This window comes from Acipenser ruthenus, chromosome 17 (genome assembly GCF_902713425.1).
Source record: "Acipenser ruthenus chromosome 17, fAciRut3.2 maternal haplotype, whole genome shotgun sequence".
Classification (NCBI taxonomy): domain Eukaryota; kingdom Metazoa; phylum Chordata; class Actinopteri; order Acipenseriformes; family Acipenseridae; genus Acipenser; species Acipenser ruthenus.
In genome coordinates this window covers 31,888,091-31,903,451 of record NC_081205.1, presented here as the reverse complement: position 1 = coordinate 31,903,451, position 15,361 = coordinate 31,888,091, and the positions used below count along the sequence as shown (strand labels likewise).

At 41.3% G+C, this 15,361-nt stretch overlaps 2 protein-coding genes across 2 annotated transcripts; one reads left to right on the top strand and one right to left on the bottom strand.

The window, feature by feature from the left end:
• Positions 1 to 152: 152 nt before the first annotated feature.
• On the bottom strand, positions 153 to 8,043 carry LOC117423012 (large subunit GTPase 1 homolog). Its single transcript, XM_034038343.3, has 14 exons — positions 7,484 to 8,043; positions 7,017 to 7,143; positions 6,561 to 6,681; positions 6,107 to 6,193; positions 5,587 to 5,673; positions 5,321 to 5,381; positions 4,969 to 5,145; positions 4,185 to 4,601; positions 3,808 to 3,909; positions 3,056 to 3,199; positions 2,447 to 2,570; positions 1,848 to 1,927; positions 1,136 to 1,303; positions 153 to 754 (listed from the first exon to the last, which is right to left on the bottom strand). Exons 1-14 carry the CDS (start codon positions 7,586 to 7,588, stop codon positions 578 to 580), a joined length of 1,977 nt encoding a protein of 658 aa, XP_033894234.3. The 5' UTR covers positions 7,589 to 8,043; the 3' UTR covers positions 153 to 577.
• A 4,002-nt stretch (positions 8,044 to 12,045) lies between these two features.
• Positions 12,046 to 14,134, top strand: LOC117423182 (protein FAM43A-like). The gene has a single exon (XM_034038671.3). The coding sequence runs from the start codon at positions 12,288 to 12,290 to the stop codon at positions 13,326 to 13,328; it is 1,041 nt and encodes a 346-aa protein (XP_033894562.3). The 5' UTR covers positions 12,046 to 12,287; the 3' UTR covers positions 13,329 to 14,134.
• Positions 14,135 to 15,361: the final 1,227 nt, after the last annotated feature.

Genomic DNA, 15,361 nt, shown 5'->3' with positions numbered 1-15,361 from the left:
TTGTGAAAACAGAATGTGACATCTCAAAATGTAATTGTGACTCAATAACAGCCACCGGGCATTGCTGTACAGTATTTGCTTATGGGTGTGTGCTGCGAGTATAGCAGGAATACACAATATGTGTCAAAAGCCACAAGCAGTCGACACCAGACTTCTTTTGATGGTTAAGTTCAATTTCAATAGTTTTGGTTTATTTCCTGTCTTAATACAGAATGTTCACTGTTTTTTTTGTTTTCTTTAAATCTGTTAAGACCTACACATATTTAACAGTTAACCTGTAATGTCAACAGGACACACAAATGTTATTGTATAGGAACCAGCAAGTTCAAACACTAGAATAAATTCATCACACTGTAAAAACACCACGATTTAAAAATAGAAAATAGATTCATGTGTGTTTGTTTTTTTAACTTCAAATTGAAAGTAGCAAGTTTTAAAATAACCAGCTGCAGGCTGAATAATTTGCTTCAATAACGCATGTTATTGCGCAGGTCATGAACACTGTCATTAGTAGACTGGAGCACCGCTTCCCCGTGCTGTCTTTCTGATGCAGTCTCATCGCAGGTGCTGTGAAAGGTCAGGCATCCAGGTGTTTGTTGAGCCTGCGCACTTTCTCTTTTTTGTTCCTGTTGCCGTGTTTTTTCCAAGGCTTTCCTGCCATGCTTTCCACGCTGGCTCCAGGTGCCGCTGGCATATTTCCCGGTTTGTAGCCCATGACTGACTGAACGCCCTTGGTCAGCGCACGGACATTCTCCTGCGAGAGGCAATGCAGGGGGTTAGCATCCCTTTACAGACCACGATTCGACAGCTGCAAACACTGCATGCAAGAGAAGCAGCAACACACACACACACACACGTTTGTATTGCAGATTGCAGAGTATAACCAGGAAACTCTCTCATCATCACTGTCTGTTTTGCTTACCAGGATAAAGAGAAGAGCTTCATTTTCACCTGTCATTAATAGTTAATTCGTGATAAAATATAAATAAATAAAAAAAACACTAAAGTACAGGGCAGAGGAGTATCTACCCATATTTTCATTTTTATTGTTATTTTGATATTTACTGCACGCACACAGACTGTGAAAACCACTGCAGATCTGGCAGTAAAACACCACATTGTTAGAAAAACTTGCCTGGTGGAAGAAATTCTTATCCACAGTGTTCTCGATTCTCTTCACTTTCAGGGGCTTGCCAGTCCTCGTGGCACCTTGCTCCTCTTCATCGTTTATTTTCTTGTCGTGCTGGGGCTGAAAATCACTGGCTTTTATGTGGGGTGGAGGATGACAGTATAAAAGCTTCCCCTAATAATTGGGGAAAAAAAAAAAAAAACAATAACAAAGACTTATTATGTTTTGAATAGATAGATATGGATAGGTTTTATGTGCATTGTCAAAACATTGTTTCATGAGGGGCTTGTTCAAGATCATCTTATCCCATTCTCTATCGAAAACATAAGTATGATATATAGTACCCTCCGATATTGAATTGATAAGAAACTTATTTGCACCAGATAGTTTGTATCAAATGGCTTGTACCAAATATAGCCATACTTGGGATGGAAAGAACACTCCTATGGCACAGCAGTTTCACCTATTCCAGATTTTATCACAAGCTTTATCAGCCCCGGCGTACAGGTAACAAGCTCAGGTCTGTCTGGTTCAATTCATAGTGAAACCAGGAATGAATCATGCCGCTATGCAATGCAAGCCTTATTTCTATCCCTGCCTATGTGTCATTTCTGTATATTATTCTGTATATTTAAAAGGTAGGGTGGATATTGGCTTGTATTGAGCAGCACCCGATACGATATTCTAGAAAACATCGAAACAGACTAAAGTAACTCACGTTAACATAATCCTTCAGGATGTAGCGGGCCGATCTGGGCTGGTCAGGCTGCCCATGAGCAGTCATGAACCCCCTCATATCTAAAAGGAACAACCAATATGAAATGGAGTGTAAATGCTGTGGATAGAGCTCTCTCTTTCTCTCTGGCATCTCTCTCAATACTGTCGATTAGATCCTACACACATTCAAATCATGTGGGTCGCATAGGGGCCACTCTGGTGGCTCAATACACACAAAGGAGGTTAGATTCCAGCCTGGCTCTTATTTGAGCGGCACATTAGCCGAGTGGATTTACTCTGCCCGAGGGTCGTCTTGGACATCATTGGTGTGGAAAACCTCCTCATAGTTTTAAAGAGGCTGACACTGTTTTGTGATCTTGCCCAGTCAAATCACAAGGCACCTCCTAAGAAGTTCAACTTTAAACAGAGAAGCCACTCCTTGCCTCGCCCAGCAATAAGAAGGGATTGTAGCTTCTCACATCTCTATAAAATCCAACAAATTATGGGGATTTCACACAATCTGTAAAAAGTGATATGACAATATCATAATGCATTCTCGTGCAATCCTTCCAACTAACGAGAAGCACAATAAAAACGTACACCCATACGCTGTGAGAAACTCCTCGGCGGTGGGCGTGCGGTCTGGATCCTCATCTTCTCGTGGCCTGATGATGTTAATCCCGTAAGTGGCCTCTAGCACGTGTCGTGGAATATGCTGGCACACGTGGTACAGTTAAGGAACATCGGAAGAAAAAGTTAACGTTGTCAAAATAATTCTGCATACCCTCAACGTGCCTCAGAGGTATTTTAACTTTGAGAAAGGGATTTATTAAGGCCAGTAAGTAATATTGCAATTACAACATTGACAGCGCACCACAGCAGGCTGCTGTTGAAACTCTTCCCCGTATTTTGAATCCATTAAAAAATATATATATCAAGGATCCAAACACAGCCGCAATAACACTATTGAAACTAAACATAGTATTTGTATTGTATACAAAAAGGACAAACAGTTAAAGGAAAGCAAAATTTAAATAGACCCCTTTATTAAAATTAAGTGTCACTGGTCTACATGCGATAGGGATGGTGCTTATTGGCATACCTGTGTTCACAAAAGATCGGAAAACCAGAAGTAACAACCACCTCCGAAAACTGTACTGTACTGTACTGTGAATGGTCAATTCAAAACAACAACTTTGGATAGGATATCAAAGAAATGGGAGGCACGTGGTCCCTCATCTGGTCTATAGGCAGGATTCCGCAGCAGGTCATCTCGGCTTTCGTGGATACAAAGGAGGGCATCACCAGGCCAGGGCAGTCGCACAGACACAGACCAGGCTCCACGTACAGGGTCTAAGCACAAAACACACAATCCACGTCGTTCTGTTACTCGCTCGTGAGGCTTCTTCTGATAACGGTGTCTGGCATCCTGGCTGCACGGCAATCACAGGAACCTAATGTATCAAGGAGCTTCCCTGTGTTGAGAAACCCCTAAACTGGAAGACACCGCTTTGGGTAATGAGGAGCGAATACTGTGATTTGCAGACTCTTTAGCTCCTGATAACTGCTTCTTTAGGGGTTGCTAGTTGGTTCCAAGATGCCTGCAATTAGCTCCCATTTGATAGCTGAATCTATACTGAATCTGTGGATTTACACAAGTCCAGCACAGATTACTTTGTGGGAAGAGGAGAATACACAAGCTGCACAAACTTGTGAATTATTTATTCAATATATTTTTACTCCCTTGGTACACCTGCTAGAGGCATCACAGTATTTTTTTTTGTTAATCAAAAAATGCATAATACGCACTATTAAATAAAGTTCACACAGCTGGTGCGTCATTGGGCTGCTTCTGCAAAAAGATGATAATCTAGATCACAGAAAGCATAAGTAACTCTTTCACTCTATCTGCAAGCACAGTGTGTAAACTGTTAGAAAGGTTTCACAAGAAACGATATTACCTGAAAGTGCTTTGTGTGCCCTGGAGTTGCAGACACTGAAACCTTCTTGTTCCTTAGAATAGTGTTGATTGTGGAACTCTTCCCTACATTAGGATACCCCACCTTTACAAAATAACAGAATAAAAAATGGTAAAAATCAGATCACATCATGTTTCAGATGGTTGTCCAACAGTGTAGCAGTAGGTAATTGGGAATACACTGCTATTGTTTCCAGTACTTTTTTTTATATTTAATATGATTTCTTCATATGCCAGTGGGCCGTAAAGTCAGAGCTGGAGGAAAGCTCTGATTTAATGGTGTTGGGCCACCATTGACAGCCAGGAGAGAACTAATTCAACACAAGCCCTAAATATTTGATCATTTCAGTAAACACTCACCAAGCCCACAGTAATCTGGCCCTCTTTGACCCTGGTCCCTGTGTGTACTGCTTTAAAGATCTCCAGTAACTCTTCTTTCTGTAGCAGGCGGCTGGAGTTTCGCAGTGCTTTCTTATAGGGCCTGGCAGTGCTGGAGGCCTCCTCCATGTTCTCTGTGCTCTCAGAGTCCTCAGAGTCCTGGTCTTCAGAACAGGTTTGCCAGTCCCCTTCCTCCACACAGTCCTCAAAGGCTTCACTGTCCTCGTCCTCCTCAGGGGCTGCTGGGCTACCCTCCAGACCTGCCGCCACACTCCCTGACTGCTCAGCCTTCTTGAGTCGCGCTCGGCTCCTCTTGCTTTGATTTTCAAAATCCCCATCTTCGTCTTCTTCCCCTTCACGATCACTCTGTTCTTCCGTGATCCCTTCAAGCTCCTCTCCCTGAATAGATCACAAGTAAGAGTGCAATAAAATCCTCAAGACTATTTCCTATTTACGTTCATATGCTAAAAAAAAAAAAAAAAAAAAAGATCCTCACGAGTCGATTCATGCTCCTAGTATAGCCAAATCGAAGTTTTAATAAGCAGTCACAAAGTATAGTTTAATTAACGCTGGCTGGAAAAGTACAATTACAGAAAGATTAAAAAGGATGTTTGTTTATGAAATCAGTTCCTGTGGCAACACCACCAAAAAACACAACTCTGGTAGCAGGTGGCTCTAATAGTTGTATGTCTGTGTGTGTTCATGAATGTATGTTAAATAAATAGTCCTTAGTGGGTTGTTTCATTTAAACAGCAATGCAGCATACCTTTTCTTCAGCATCCAGCCTTATGCCCTCAGCCAGCGCTGACCAGAAGACGGCGCGGACTCCCTCCTTCTCGAAGTGCCTCGCCCACACCCGCCGCTGCTCCCGGGTCAGCAGGTCCGCTTTGTTAAGCAGCAGCATGTTCTCCTTCTCTTCAGACACCTCTTTGACGTAACATTCCTGGAAGGCGCCAAAGGATCACAATTCAATTCAATGATACCCTAGGTACTCTAAAGTGTTATCATCAAAAGGCATGAAACAAAACTTTTGTTTCTTCCTTAAGTAACCTTTGCCATTCTATACAGAGGTGCCTTGTATTACTGTGAACAATCTCAAATCAGTCTGGCCAACTTACCAAATCAAGACTTCTGAACAGCAGGGGGTTTCGGGCATCGAGAATTTGAACTACTACGTCGCTGTAAAACAATAAGAAAATTAAGCTCACAATTCAATGGAATAAATAAGCATATATTGTGATATTCACAGGGACATTTTTCTTGCTATAACATCAGGGATGGAAATAAGACTCCTGTTGCACAGCAGTTTCACCCATTCCTGCCCTTTCACTACTAGATAGTGGAGAAGAACGCAAGGAGAAAAGCTTTCTTGTGCCGTCCTCACCTTCTCTCAATTACTCTCCAGAGCTGCCTCCAGAAATCCAGATTCCTTTCAAAAGGGGTTAGAATCAGTGTCTGCTGCTCCTCCAGTCTAAACAAAGAAAACACATCATCAGGTAACGTGGTCTACGTCTGCAGTGCTTAATTACATTCAAGCATTCAGGGTCGAACTGTCTGGATCTTCACTTGTTTTTTTAATCCAGGACATGCAAACATTTCAAATACAACTGAATAAAATGTTCTGCACTGGTGCCTTTGTTCAGGTATGGAAATAAGACTCCCACTGCATAGTAGCTTGATCCATTCCTGATTGAACGGGTGAAACTAATATGCAATATGAGTTGTATTTCCATGCCTGTTGCTGTAGGCTATATGGTCTGATTGCACAGTAGCTAGACCTTTGGAGTGATCAAGTACCAGGAAGCAGCAGCAGCTTTTAATATCTGCATACTCCAAACTGAAGAATAAGAGTACCTGTTTTCACCTATTCCCAGGCTCTGGTCGTATACAGTGTAGGTACTCACAGTACAAGCTGTCGCCTCCACAACAGAAAGCTGTCTCTCTCTGCGTGCTGGAGCACCTCAGCGCTTGTGTTCTCATCCCAATACGGTCTGAAGAGAAGAAAGAAAGAAAGAAACATTATTACAGCTGCTCCCCCTCCCCCTCCCCCCCCCCCCCCCCATCCCATCCCATCCCATCCCCCCCCCCCCCCCATCCCATCCCATCCCCCCCCCCCCCCCCATCCCATCCCATCCCCCCCATCCCCTTTGAGCAAAGCAAACCCTGGGAGGCACAATCTAATGCAACCCAGTCAGGACTGGGGTCAATTTCTTTTTTAAAATTCCAATTCCTGCAAAGCGCTTTCTTAGGAGTTGATTTAAAGGGAATGGGGATTGGGAATTTGTTTTTAATTGATTTTAAAAAGGAAACGGAATGGATTAAAAGGAATTGCTGCCACCCCTGTTTGTCATGTGTTACCTGCGGGGTATTCTGAGGAAATGCTTGTTCTCCTCGTGAAGCTCTTTGATTCTTTGGCTCTCCTCTGCTGTCAGCAGGCCGCTTCTGGCCTCCGCAGGAACAAACTTGATATTGAGCTTCTCTAAATACAAAAGCGGGACTAAGTGAGTTTCCCACCGCAATTAATTTTACACAAACAGTAAACCCTCATAATTGCATATCGTAAATATTTGTAGAACGTGTATACAATTCTTTTACTATTATTATTGGATAATGTGCAAATGCAATTTTGAAAGGTCTTTAGGAAGTTCAGAGTCAATGATAACAATCTGGACAAGATTCAAGGCAGTTACAGTTTTCACCTTTTAGATTTCACATTGTTTCCCCCACAAACAAACAGCTCTTTAGATGTGTGCTCACTGCTTCTCTGAAACCTTACCCTAGACTGCACGCACACACATACACAAAGTTTCTTACCAGCAACAAACTCGGTTCCTGCAAGTTCAGCTGTGGCCAGGAATTCATCCAGAGAATTCTGTTCCGTTACAGACTGCAGGTTAAGCCGACCCCAGTCATACCCGTCGTTCAGCTCACACGTGTGGAGCTGTGAGGAGAAACACAGGGGTGCTGTATTGTTAACACAAAATAAAAGTGCACACGTCTTCCCAATTCTTAAATAAACTGAAGGGATACAAATATGTGTTACGGGCTGTTATCAATGGCACTGTCAGTATGTTAGAATGTAACGAGAGCTGACGCATCCGCAGACTTGTTGAATTCACAGTAATACAGTAGCATCATTTAGTAGCTTTACAGTATCAAGCATACCTTGCTGCTTCCATGAGAGAGCGGTCATGATAAAAAATTTAAAAAAAGAATATATATATATATATATATATATATATATATATATATATATATATATATATTATGAAACCACCTACCCAGGACCCCGTTTTCTTGTGGCTCCGACCTGCAAGCTGTCTCTCTTTGATCAAGGCCCTGCCTAAGCCCGTACTTCCACCGGCGCCGCTTTTCTTCTTTCCCATATTTGTTTACTTTATTTTAAAATTCAACACCGGTCCCATAACCCCAGAAACTTTAACAAAGAAAGTGCAACTCGCTTCAACTATATCCAGCCACAACACAGGAAAGCATGCCAGTGCTGTTGACCACAAACAGGAAGGAAGAGACATGGAACATACCAATATCAGACCAAAGGTAAACACGAATTTAAGCTACTTAATTATAAAGCAAAATGTCCACCACAAATAAACGTGCAGTTTAAACAGTGTTATATTACTCTGTTTATTATGGCTACGTGGAACACAATAAAAAAACACATTACAATGACCATTAAATTGGAGATTCCATATAAACTGCCCCCTCCTCTTGCGTGAGTAATAGTATACATCGTGTTCTGTATTTAGAGTACCGTGCTGAGCAGCGGTAGTGAAGGAAATTAGTTCCCATTGAAATGTAGAAAACACATAGTTAACTTTACAATATCAGAAGTAATTTCAAACGCATGACTGTCTTGCTTGCTAACGAATTCACAGTCTGTTAAATAATCTCCGAGTTTGAATAATTAAAATGCTCTACCCTAATAGGCCTACTAGTGACAGCTGATATCACACAAATGGTTAAAGAGGCATAGGTTATTTACGCGTTTAATGGGTAAAATATCACAAGTGAGATACATAAATATCTGTATACATTGTCCTAAGCACACAGCAGTTTTCTATGTATTAATAATAATAATAATAATAATAATAATAATAATAATAATAATAACCGACAATAGCTGTTCAACTCTAAATGTCAAAGCTCTATATTTTGCCCAGGGGTTAGGGAAGGTTGTGCGACAGTCGTCTGTATATTATTGTGCTAATAATAATGACGGTAATAACTTGAACAAAAGAAACAATTTATACAACATTATTTTGTGTCGCCCCTTTGGGTGACAGTGGCGCAAGTAAGAGACGATTATTATTATTATTATTATTATTATTATTATTATTATTATTATTATTATTATAACCTATCACTGCTGCAGTCCCTTGCAAAATGTAACTTCACGTTTGAAGTCTTTTCCTCACATCTGTGCACGTCAGTAAATATACTTAAAGTCTTTACACCGCGGCGAGTATTTCTTGCAGTCACCCTTTGAGCCATGTTTGTATGGAATCTTCCTCTACTTCAGTGCTATTCAAATCTGAAATCAAAACAGAAATAACTTTTACCAATCAAGAGGTACACCTGTTTCAGTAACCGCATCAACTACGTTTTCTGTGAACTTTTAGAAATAACTGCCGTTTTGACCACTTCCCCAACAATGAAATCTTCCTCTCCTTCTCAGCTATTCAAATGTGAAATCAAAACTGGAATAGCGTCTACCAATCAAGAGGTCCAGCTGTTTTAGTAACCGCATCAACTTCTTTCAGTAGGCTACTTCCCACTGTTGAATTAACTGTCATAGAACTTTGAGACATTTCAAATTCTAGCACATTCTAAGCATGAGACAATTAGTAAACAATGTGACTTTTGACACAAATCAGCCCCTTTGACCACTTTCCCAGATAAAGCGAGCCCCACAACTTTACTTGTAAAGTTACCATCTAGTTATTATTTATTTATTTATTTATTTATTTATTTATTTATTATTAGCAGATGCCCTTATCCAGGGCGACTTACAGTCGTAAACAAAAAATATATTTCAAGAATCACAGTACTAGTATTAATACAATTAAGAGCAAGATAAAATACAATGACTTCAGTTCATGGTCCTGCCTTTAGGGGTGCTATGTGTCACACTGAGGTATGTGTCGAACACCGCCCTGTTTCTGTTAAAAAATATATATTATTTTTCTATGGATGACTACACCAGCCTTTCACCTCGGGTTTCCAGCTGGGTCTCTGTTTCACCCCCCAGTTCACATCATGATGAAATCCCAAATATGATTTAGCACCGTGGGCACTGTGTGTGTGTGTGTTCATTTTTATGCCATGGATTGCTGAAGCAGAATACAGATGTAATATTATAATAGAATAAATTGACTGTGGGCAGACTGCCAGCACGGGTCTATTGTCTTATCCTTCTGTGTTGTGTTTTTGCATGCAATATCCCCGGCCTGCCTCGTGTTTCAAGCAGTGACACCAGTGCAGCAGACACCTCTGCTCAGCACGATCAGCACGATCTGCAGCTGTTCCAGTGAGCAGCATTTGTTAATTCAATAGGGTGATGCAAATCTTTTGGCCATAGCTGTACGAATCGACCTAGAGCTCTCAGTACCGGGCGAGCTGAGGAAACAGCTGCCCCAGTCTTGCAGGATTCTGACACACGGATATGGACTGATGCATAATAATTCATCGAAACACCTCAGTCTATAACAAGAATCTGGTTCTGTTACAGTACACTCAGCCCTGTAATTGGTGCTTTCCAATGGGAACATCATGGAAATGCTCAAATCATTAGCAGTTAAATAGTCTGTCAAGCCAGCTCAGGGAAGCCCATCAGCAGTGTTTACTGCGCCCTGCCTGGCTGTGTATTGATAAGCGAGCCTAACAGCACTCTCCCCAAGCAGCTCCACCTCTGTCTGTCTGCTCTCACACTCCACGCTGCTGTCTGTCAGAGCTGTCAGCTGCACCTTACCCTACTGCAGCTCCAGGGGACCCCCAGGGGACCCCCAGTGGCCCTTCGCAAGGATATAAGAAAAGAAAGAGATCCTTCTGAAATACTGTATCTTTCTTCTTTCAGCGTGGCTTCAAGTGTGTCAGCAGAACTCCCCTATCAGGCTTCAAGGGGCTGAGCTATTCAATTATTCACATTTTTATTTTTCAATTTTATTGTTGACTTACAAAGCTCAGCGTGACATGGGGTCCATTCCCCTTAAATGGCCGGCCAATCTCTCAGCTTGTCATGCTCCGTCAGAGCCCTGGAACAGGCGGGTCCAATTCTGATCCTGGAGGCCCATTCCACTCCCCGGTTTAACAGGTCAAATGGAATGTATAAATCGGCCTGGGTGGAGGTTTGATTGGTTTAATTAAACTACTTAGAGCACGGTTGGCACAAAGATCTGGCCAGCTTTGCACTCCCCTGCTTCGCAACATGAAGGGAAGCCAATTAAACCCTTCGATAGCATTTCTCTATACTGTAACCTGGTATCAGATCTATCATGTAGGTATTTGGTTGGGGTGCTGCTGTAGGTCTGTTATGCAGATGCCAGTAACATGCTCTGTTTTATCACTGCTATGTACAGCGCCTTTAAGATGCTAGACGAAAGCAAACGTGTGCATTAAGATGTGCTCCACCAGTCTCGTCCATTTCCAGCTCCTGCTGTAGCTCGAAATTACACTACAACTACCGGGGGTTGTTAGGAACAAAGGATCATAAAATCTGACAGCGGACATTAGAACAGAAGAACATTTATGAACGAGAGGAGGAACAGAGGAACAGTGCAACTCCTTAATCTAGTTGCTTTTGCACCAGCTCTCCTGCAGATGGCAGTGTTTAACAAAATGTAAAAGTAAAATCCACTAACCAAATCCTGCTGCATATTTACATTTGATTTAAGAATACTCGTGTTCAAATCAATGTGTGTCGTTTCAGCAGTAATTAATTACACTTTAACTTTTTTTTTTGACGGGACACACTAATACTGCAGTGGACACAAAATAACGGACTCTATAGCGTCAAAATGATCATATTTTGCGCATCTTATTGTAACACTGTTTTACAAAGAGCTACTTTGCAATGATTTTATTTACTGCGTCATATTTACTGCGTCCTGTATCGTCAGGAATGATCTATCTTTGTTTCGTCATTTTCGAATAAATAAAAATAACTAAATTTCTTGTGACGAATTCAAATGATATACTTTGTTTGTGTGGGTGGGGGCAGTGTCATTGCAAATTGTATCTTTGTAGTTTATGTTGGTCATTATTACAAGCACACGTTGCAGAAGCAGACGTGCAGACATACTATCTCCCATACAAGAAAACAACGCGTTTTAATGGACTGACTGACTTGCTGTTTATTACACCAATTGACTAATTATTGCATCAAATAAATACAACACTGCATTTGATGTTTACACAAGCAATGTCTTATTTAAATATCAAACACGCCACTTCTTTAGGCTGTTTTTAAATGGGCTGCACTATTTCTCTTTGAGCTATTGCTGTTTTGAACGAAATAAAACAACATTCAACCCTTGAATAGGCTAGCTTAACAACTTACAAAAGCATACTAAAGATGTAACGTTTTAATTTGCAAAAATAAATAAATAAATAAATAAATAATATAATTAAACGACATTAAATAACTTTTTGTTCTGCATTAGAAAACATACCGAGGTGATATTTAATACCATTACCAATTCGGGAGGGAACTGTATGCACACTGTCACTTTAAGAGTCGAGCGCTTAATTTGCCATTTACTCTCCTGCTTCACTCTGTTTTCTCCGCCTCCCCTGCCTTATCAGGCTAATGGTTCAACCCAGTGTATATTTACAGCTGATCTTGCCAACCACAAACATCAATTTACACAGAGCAGGTCGGTCGGACCTGAACCAGAAAAAGAAGAAGTAATATCGCTGTCGACTGTGTGGCAAAATATTATTTCATCAAAGCAGCAGCAGCAAAACTAAATAAATGAGTCAATGCGAGAATGCTTTTAAGTTTCCGGCGCAAATACATTGTAGTGGTAGCGTTGGTTTCAAGAGCACTTTATTTGCAAGCAACGTATAATGCTGCCGTGGAAGAAAAATAAATTCGATCTAATCGAAGACGACAAGCAGTCAAAGCCGAAGGGCTATGCGGCGAGTCTCAACTACTCTGCACTCACGTCCTTTGCAAAGTCCTGCCCAGAGAGCGCTCTCAGCAGGGTCGGAAGCATGTTCAAATCCAAGAGGAAAAAAGTGAGTATCACCAACGAGGACCCCACTTACACGGTGCTGTACCTGGGCAACGCAACCACTATCCAGTCCAAGGGAGACGGCTGCACGGACGTGGCAGTGAGCAAGATCTGGAACAAGAGCGAAATGGGCAAAAACGGAACCAAGATGAAACTTACCATCAGCTCCCAGGGGATCCGCATGGTTCATGTGGATGACAAAGCGCGCAGACCGGGTCACTTGTACCTGTTGCACCGGATAACGTACTGCGTTGCGGACCCTAGGCTACCCAGGATTTTCGTCTGGATTTACAGGCACGAGATGAAGCACAAAGCCGTCATGCTGCGGTGCCACGCCGTGCTCGTCTCCAAACCAGAGAAAGCTAAAGCCATGGCGCTTTTGTTGTACCAGACTTCGGCTACAGCCCTGGCGGAGTTTAAGAGGGTTAAGCGCAGGGACGATGCCCGGCACCAGCAACAGCAGCTGATAGGGGAGCAGACAATCCCCCTGGTCCCCCTCAGGAAGCTCTTAAACGGACAGTGTTATTACAAACCTCCAGTGGAGCGGAGCCGGAGCGCACCGAAACTGGGCTCCATCACCGAGGATCTTCTCGGGGAGGAGGAAGAGGAAAAAGCGAAACATTTCGAGTGCGAGGACATTCTGGACACAGATGACGACTGCTTGGGCAATGGTAAACAAGAACTTTCTCAGATAATCAGCGATCTGGGAGAAATGTGCATTGGTAATGACGTCCAGACTCTGAAATCGGACCTGAGAGTCACCCGGTTACTGTCCGGGGAAAGCACGGGGAGCGAATCTTCAATAGACAGTAACCAGGATCCGAATTCACTTTGCAACGGCTTCGAGGAAGTCAAAGAGCAAGAGATAGCATGATGATTTATTATTATTATTATTATTATTATTATTATTATTATTATTATTATTATTATTATTATAATATTTGCATTTAAGTGGTTTTTTTTCATGCTGATATTAACAAAAAACTGCCCCATTCCAACCATGCTTTTTATCCCCTCGTGTTGTGTGTTTTTTTTTTTTAAAGGGTCGTATTTATAATGTGCAATCCATATTGTGAAGCATTCACAATAAAGAACTGACGTGTACGACACTTCTGCAATACAGAAGCGTGTCCTTCCGGTGACTGCAAGTGTTTATGGAGGAGTACTTAGAGCTACTTTTATTAACGCGCACACACGCACACGTATCCTCCTCTTAATGAACGAAAAGACGCGTTGAACTTGTGAAGGTACAGTGTTTACCTAGAGATATGCCAAATTCTTTAAATAACCCTGCCTTGGGACGGGGTCACGTGCAGTTCTATGTTTCTAAATGATTCACACAACAAAACGCGATTACTAGCTTCTTTATTCAAGACATTCCGTTTTTCTATATATTATTATTATTATTATTATTATTATTGGCAGTAGTAGTATTATAACTGTTGTGAAGTTTGTTTGAATGTTTTATTTTTGTAATTTGGTAATAGTATTGTCCTATTACCCCTCGCCATAAATGTTCTTGTAAGCATACATGTTATATCTTTGCTGTGCAAAAGGAAAGACATACCTTAAAGTATTCAGTTGTATATAGTAAATGTGTATAAAAAATGTTATTTTTAAAAAAAAAGATGTTTACTGTGAGCTCACAAATACCAATAAATAAAAGATACATGAAACCTGTTTCTGTGGCTTGTAATTAAGAGTAAGACATACATAAGTATATAAACTGGAAATTGCATTGTGTAACGCAGGGGTACTTATCAGTTTCAGATGGCTTCACAGGCAGCATTTTAAGTGGAAAGTGCATTTAGTTTCATTGTGAATTGTACCTGCATTTTTTAGTTAACTGGGCAGTGTTACAGCCTTGCTTTATAGTCACTAAAACGTCTCTCTTCGGAGGAGGGATACATCTTACTGGAATGCGGGGAAACGTTTTGGCAGACAATTTCAAAATAACATTGAAATTAGATATTCTGTTTGGCGTTCCAAGAACAATGACTGCCAGTGACCCAGGCCCCTGAAACCGTGTTACTGATTAGTTGTAATGAAGAACACTGCATTGCACAGTTGGCAACCCGTTTTTACATGATTAATTGCATTGACACTTTGAGAACATTTACACTGGCAATAGCAAAACAAATAGGTTGGTCCTGCATGCCTGTATTATACCAGGCTCTTTCAGTCCAGCCCGTGCCTGGACCTTGTTCCAACTAGCTCCCTAAACCAATGCTTCTCAACCCTGGTCCTGGGGACCCACTGTCCTGCTGGTTTTTGTTCCAACCGAGCTCTCAATTACTTCATTGAACCCTTAACTGAACTAACAATTAGCTTAATTTGACTTTTTTTTTTAATTGTTTATCTTACAAAAAGTTGGAGAATTCAAGTTCCATATATAATTTTATATTTAACTTGGAACCTCCAACTGTTTAAAATCATTAAAAATCTCTGATTAGGCAAATTATAGTTAAATTAAGGGTTCAATTAAGTAATTGAGAGCTCAGTTGGAGCAAAAACCAGCAGGAAAGTGGGTTCCCAGGACCAGGGTTGAGAAGCACTGCCCTAAACCATTGATTACACGCATAGGTTCAATTAAACAAATTACTTAATTGAACACTTGTCGGTTCTATTGAAAAAGCCTCAAGTGAATATAGTGTAACGGTTGTTCATACCAGTTCCAAACAGCCCTGTTGCCATGGTTACCAACAACATTAACTCCATTGTCTAGTGCAGGGGTGGTCAATCACGGCCTGGGGGGCAATGCCACTCCTGCTCTTTGTTCCAACCCTGTTCGAAATTGTTTCATTGAACCAATTAAACCTCAAATGGTTCCTTATATCATTTTACCTGTTAAACCTGGAGTGGAATCGCCCTCCAGGACTGTGACCTGTGTTTGCAATGCCGTTGAAT

Bases quoted from the DNA above. Each gene is read 5' to 3' on its own strand.
- LOC117423012 (XM_034038343.3), bottom strand. From the start codon at position 7,588: ATGGGAAAGAAGAAAAGCGGCGCCGGTGGAAGTACGGGCTTAGGCAGG. The intron at 5,674-6,106 runs GTGAGTACCTAC...TTCTTTGTTTAG, and splicing joins TGGAGGCGACAGCTTGTACT to ACTGGAGGAGCAGCAGACAC. The intron at 4,602-4,968 runs GTATGCTGCATT...TGATCTATTCAG, and splicing joins GGCTGGATGCTGAAGAAAAG to GGAGAGGAGCTTGAAGGGAT.
- LOC117423182 (XM_034038671.3), top strand. From the start codon at position 12,288: ATGCTGCCGTGGAAGAAAAATAAATTCGATCTAATCGAAGACGACAAG.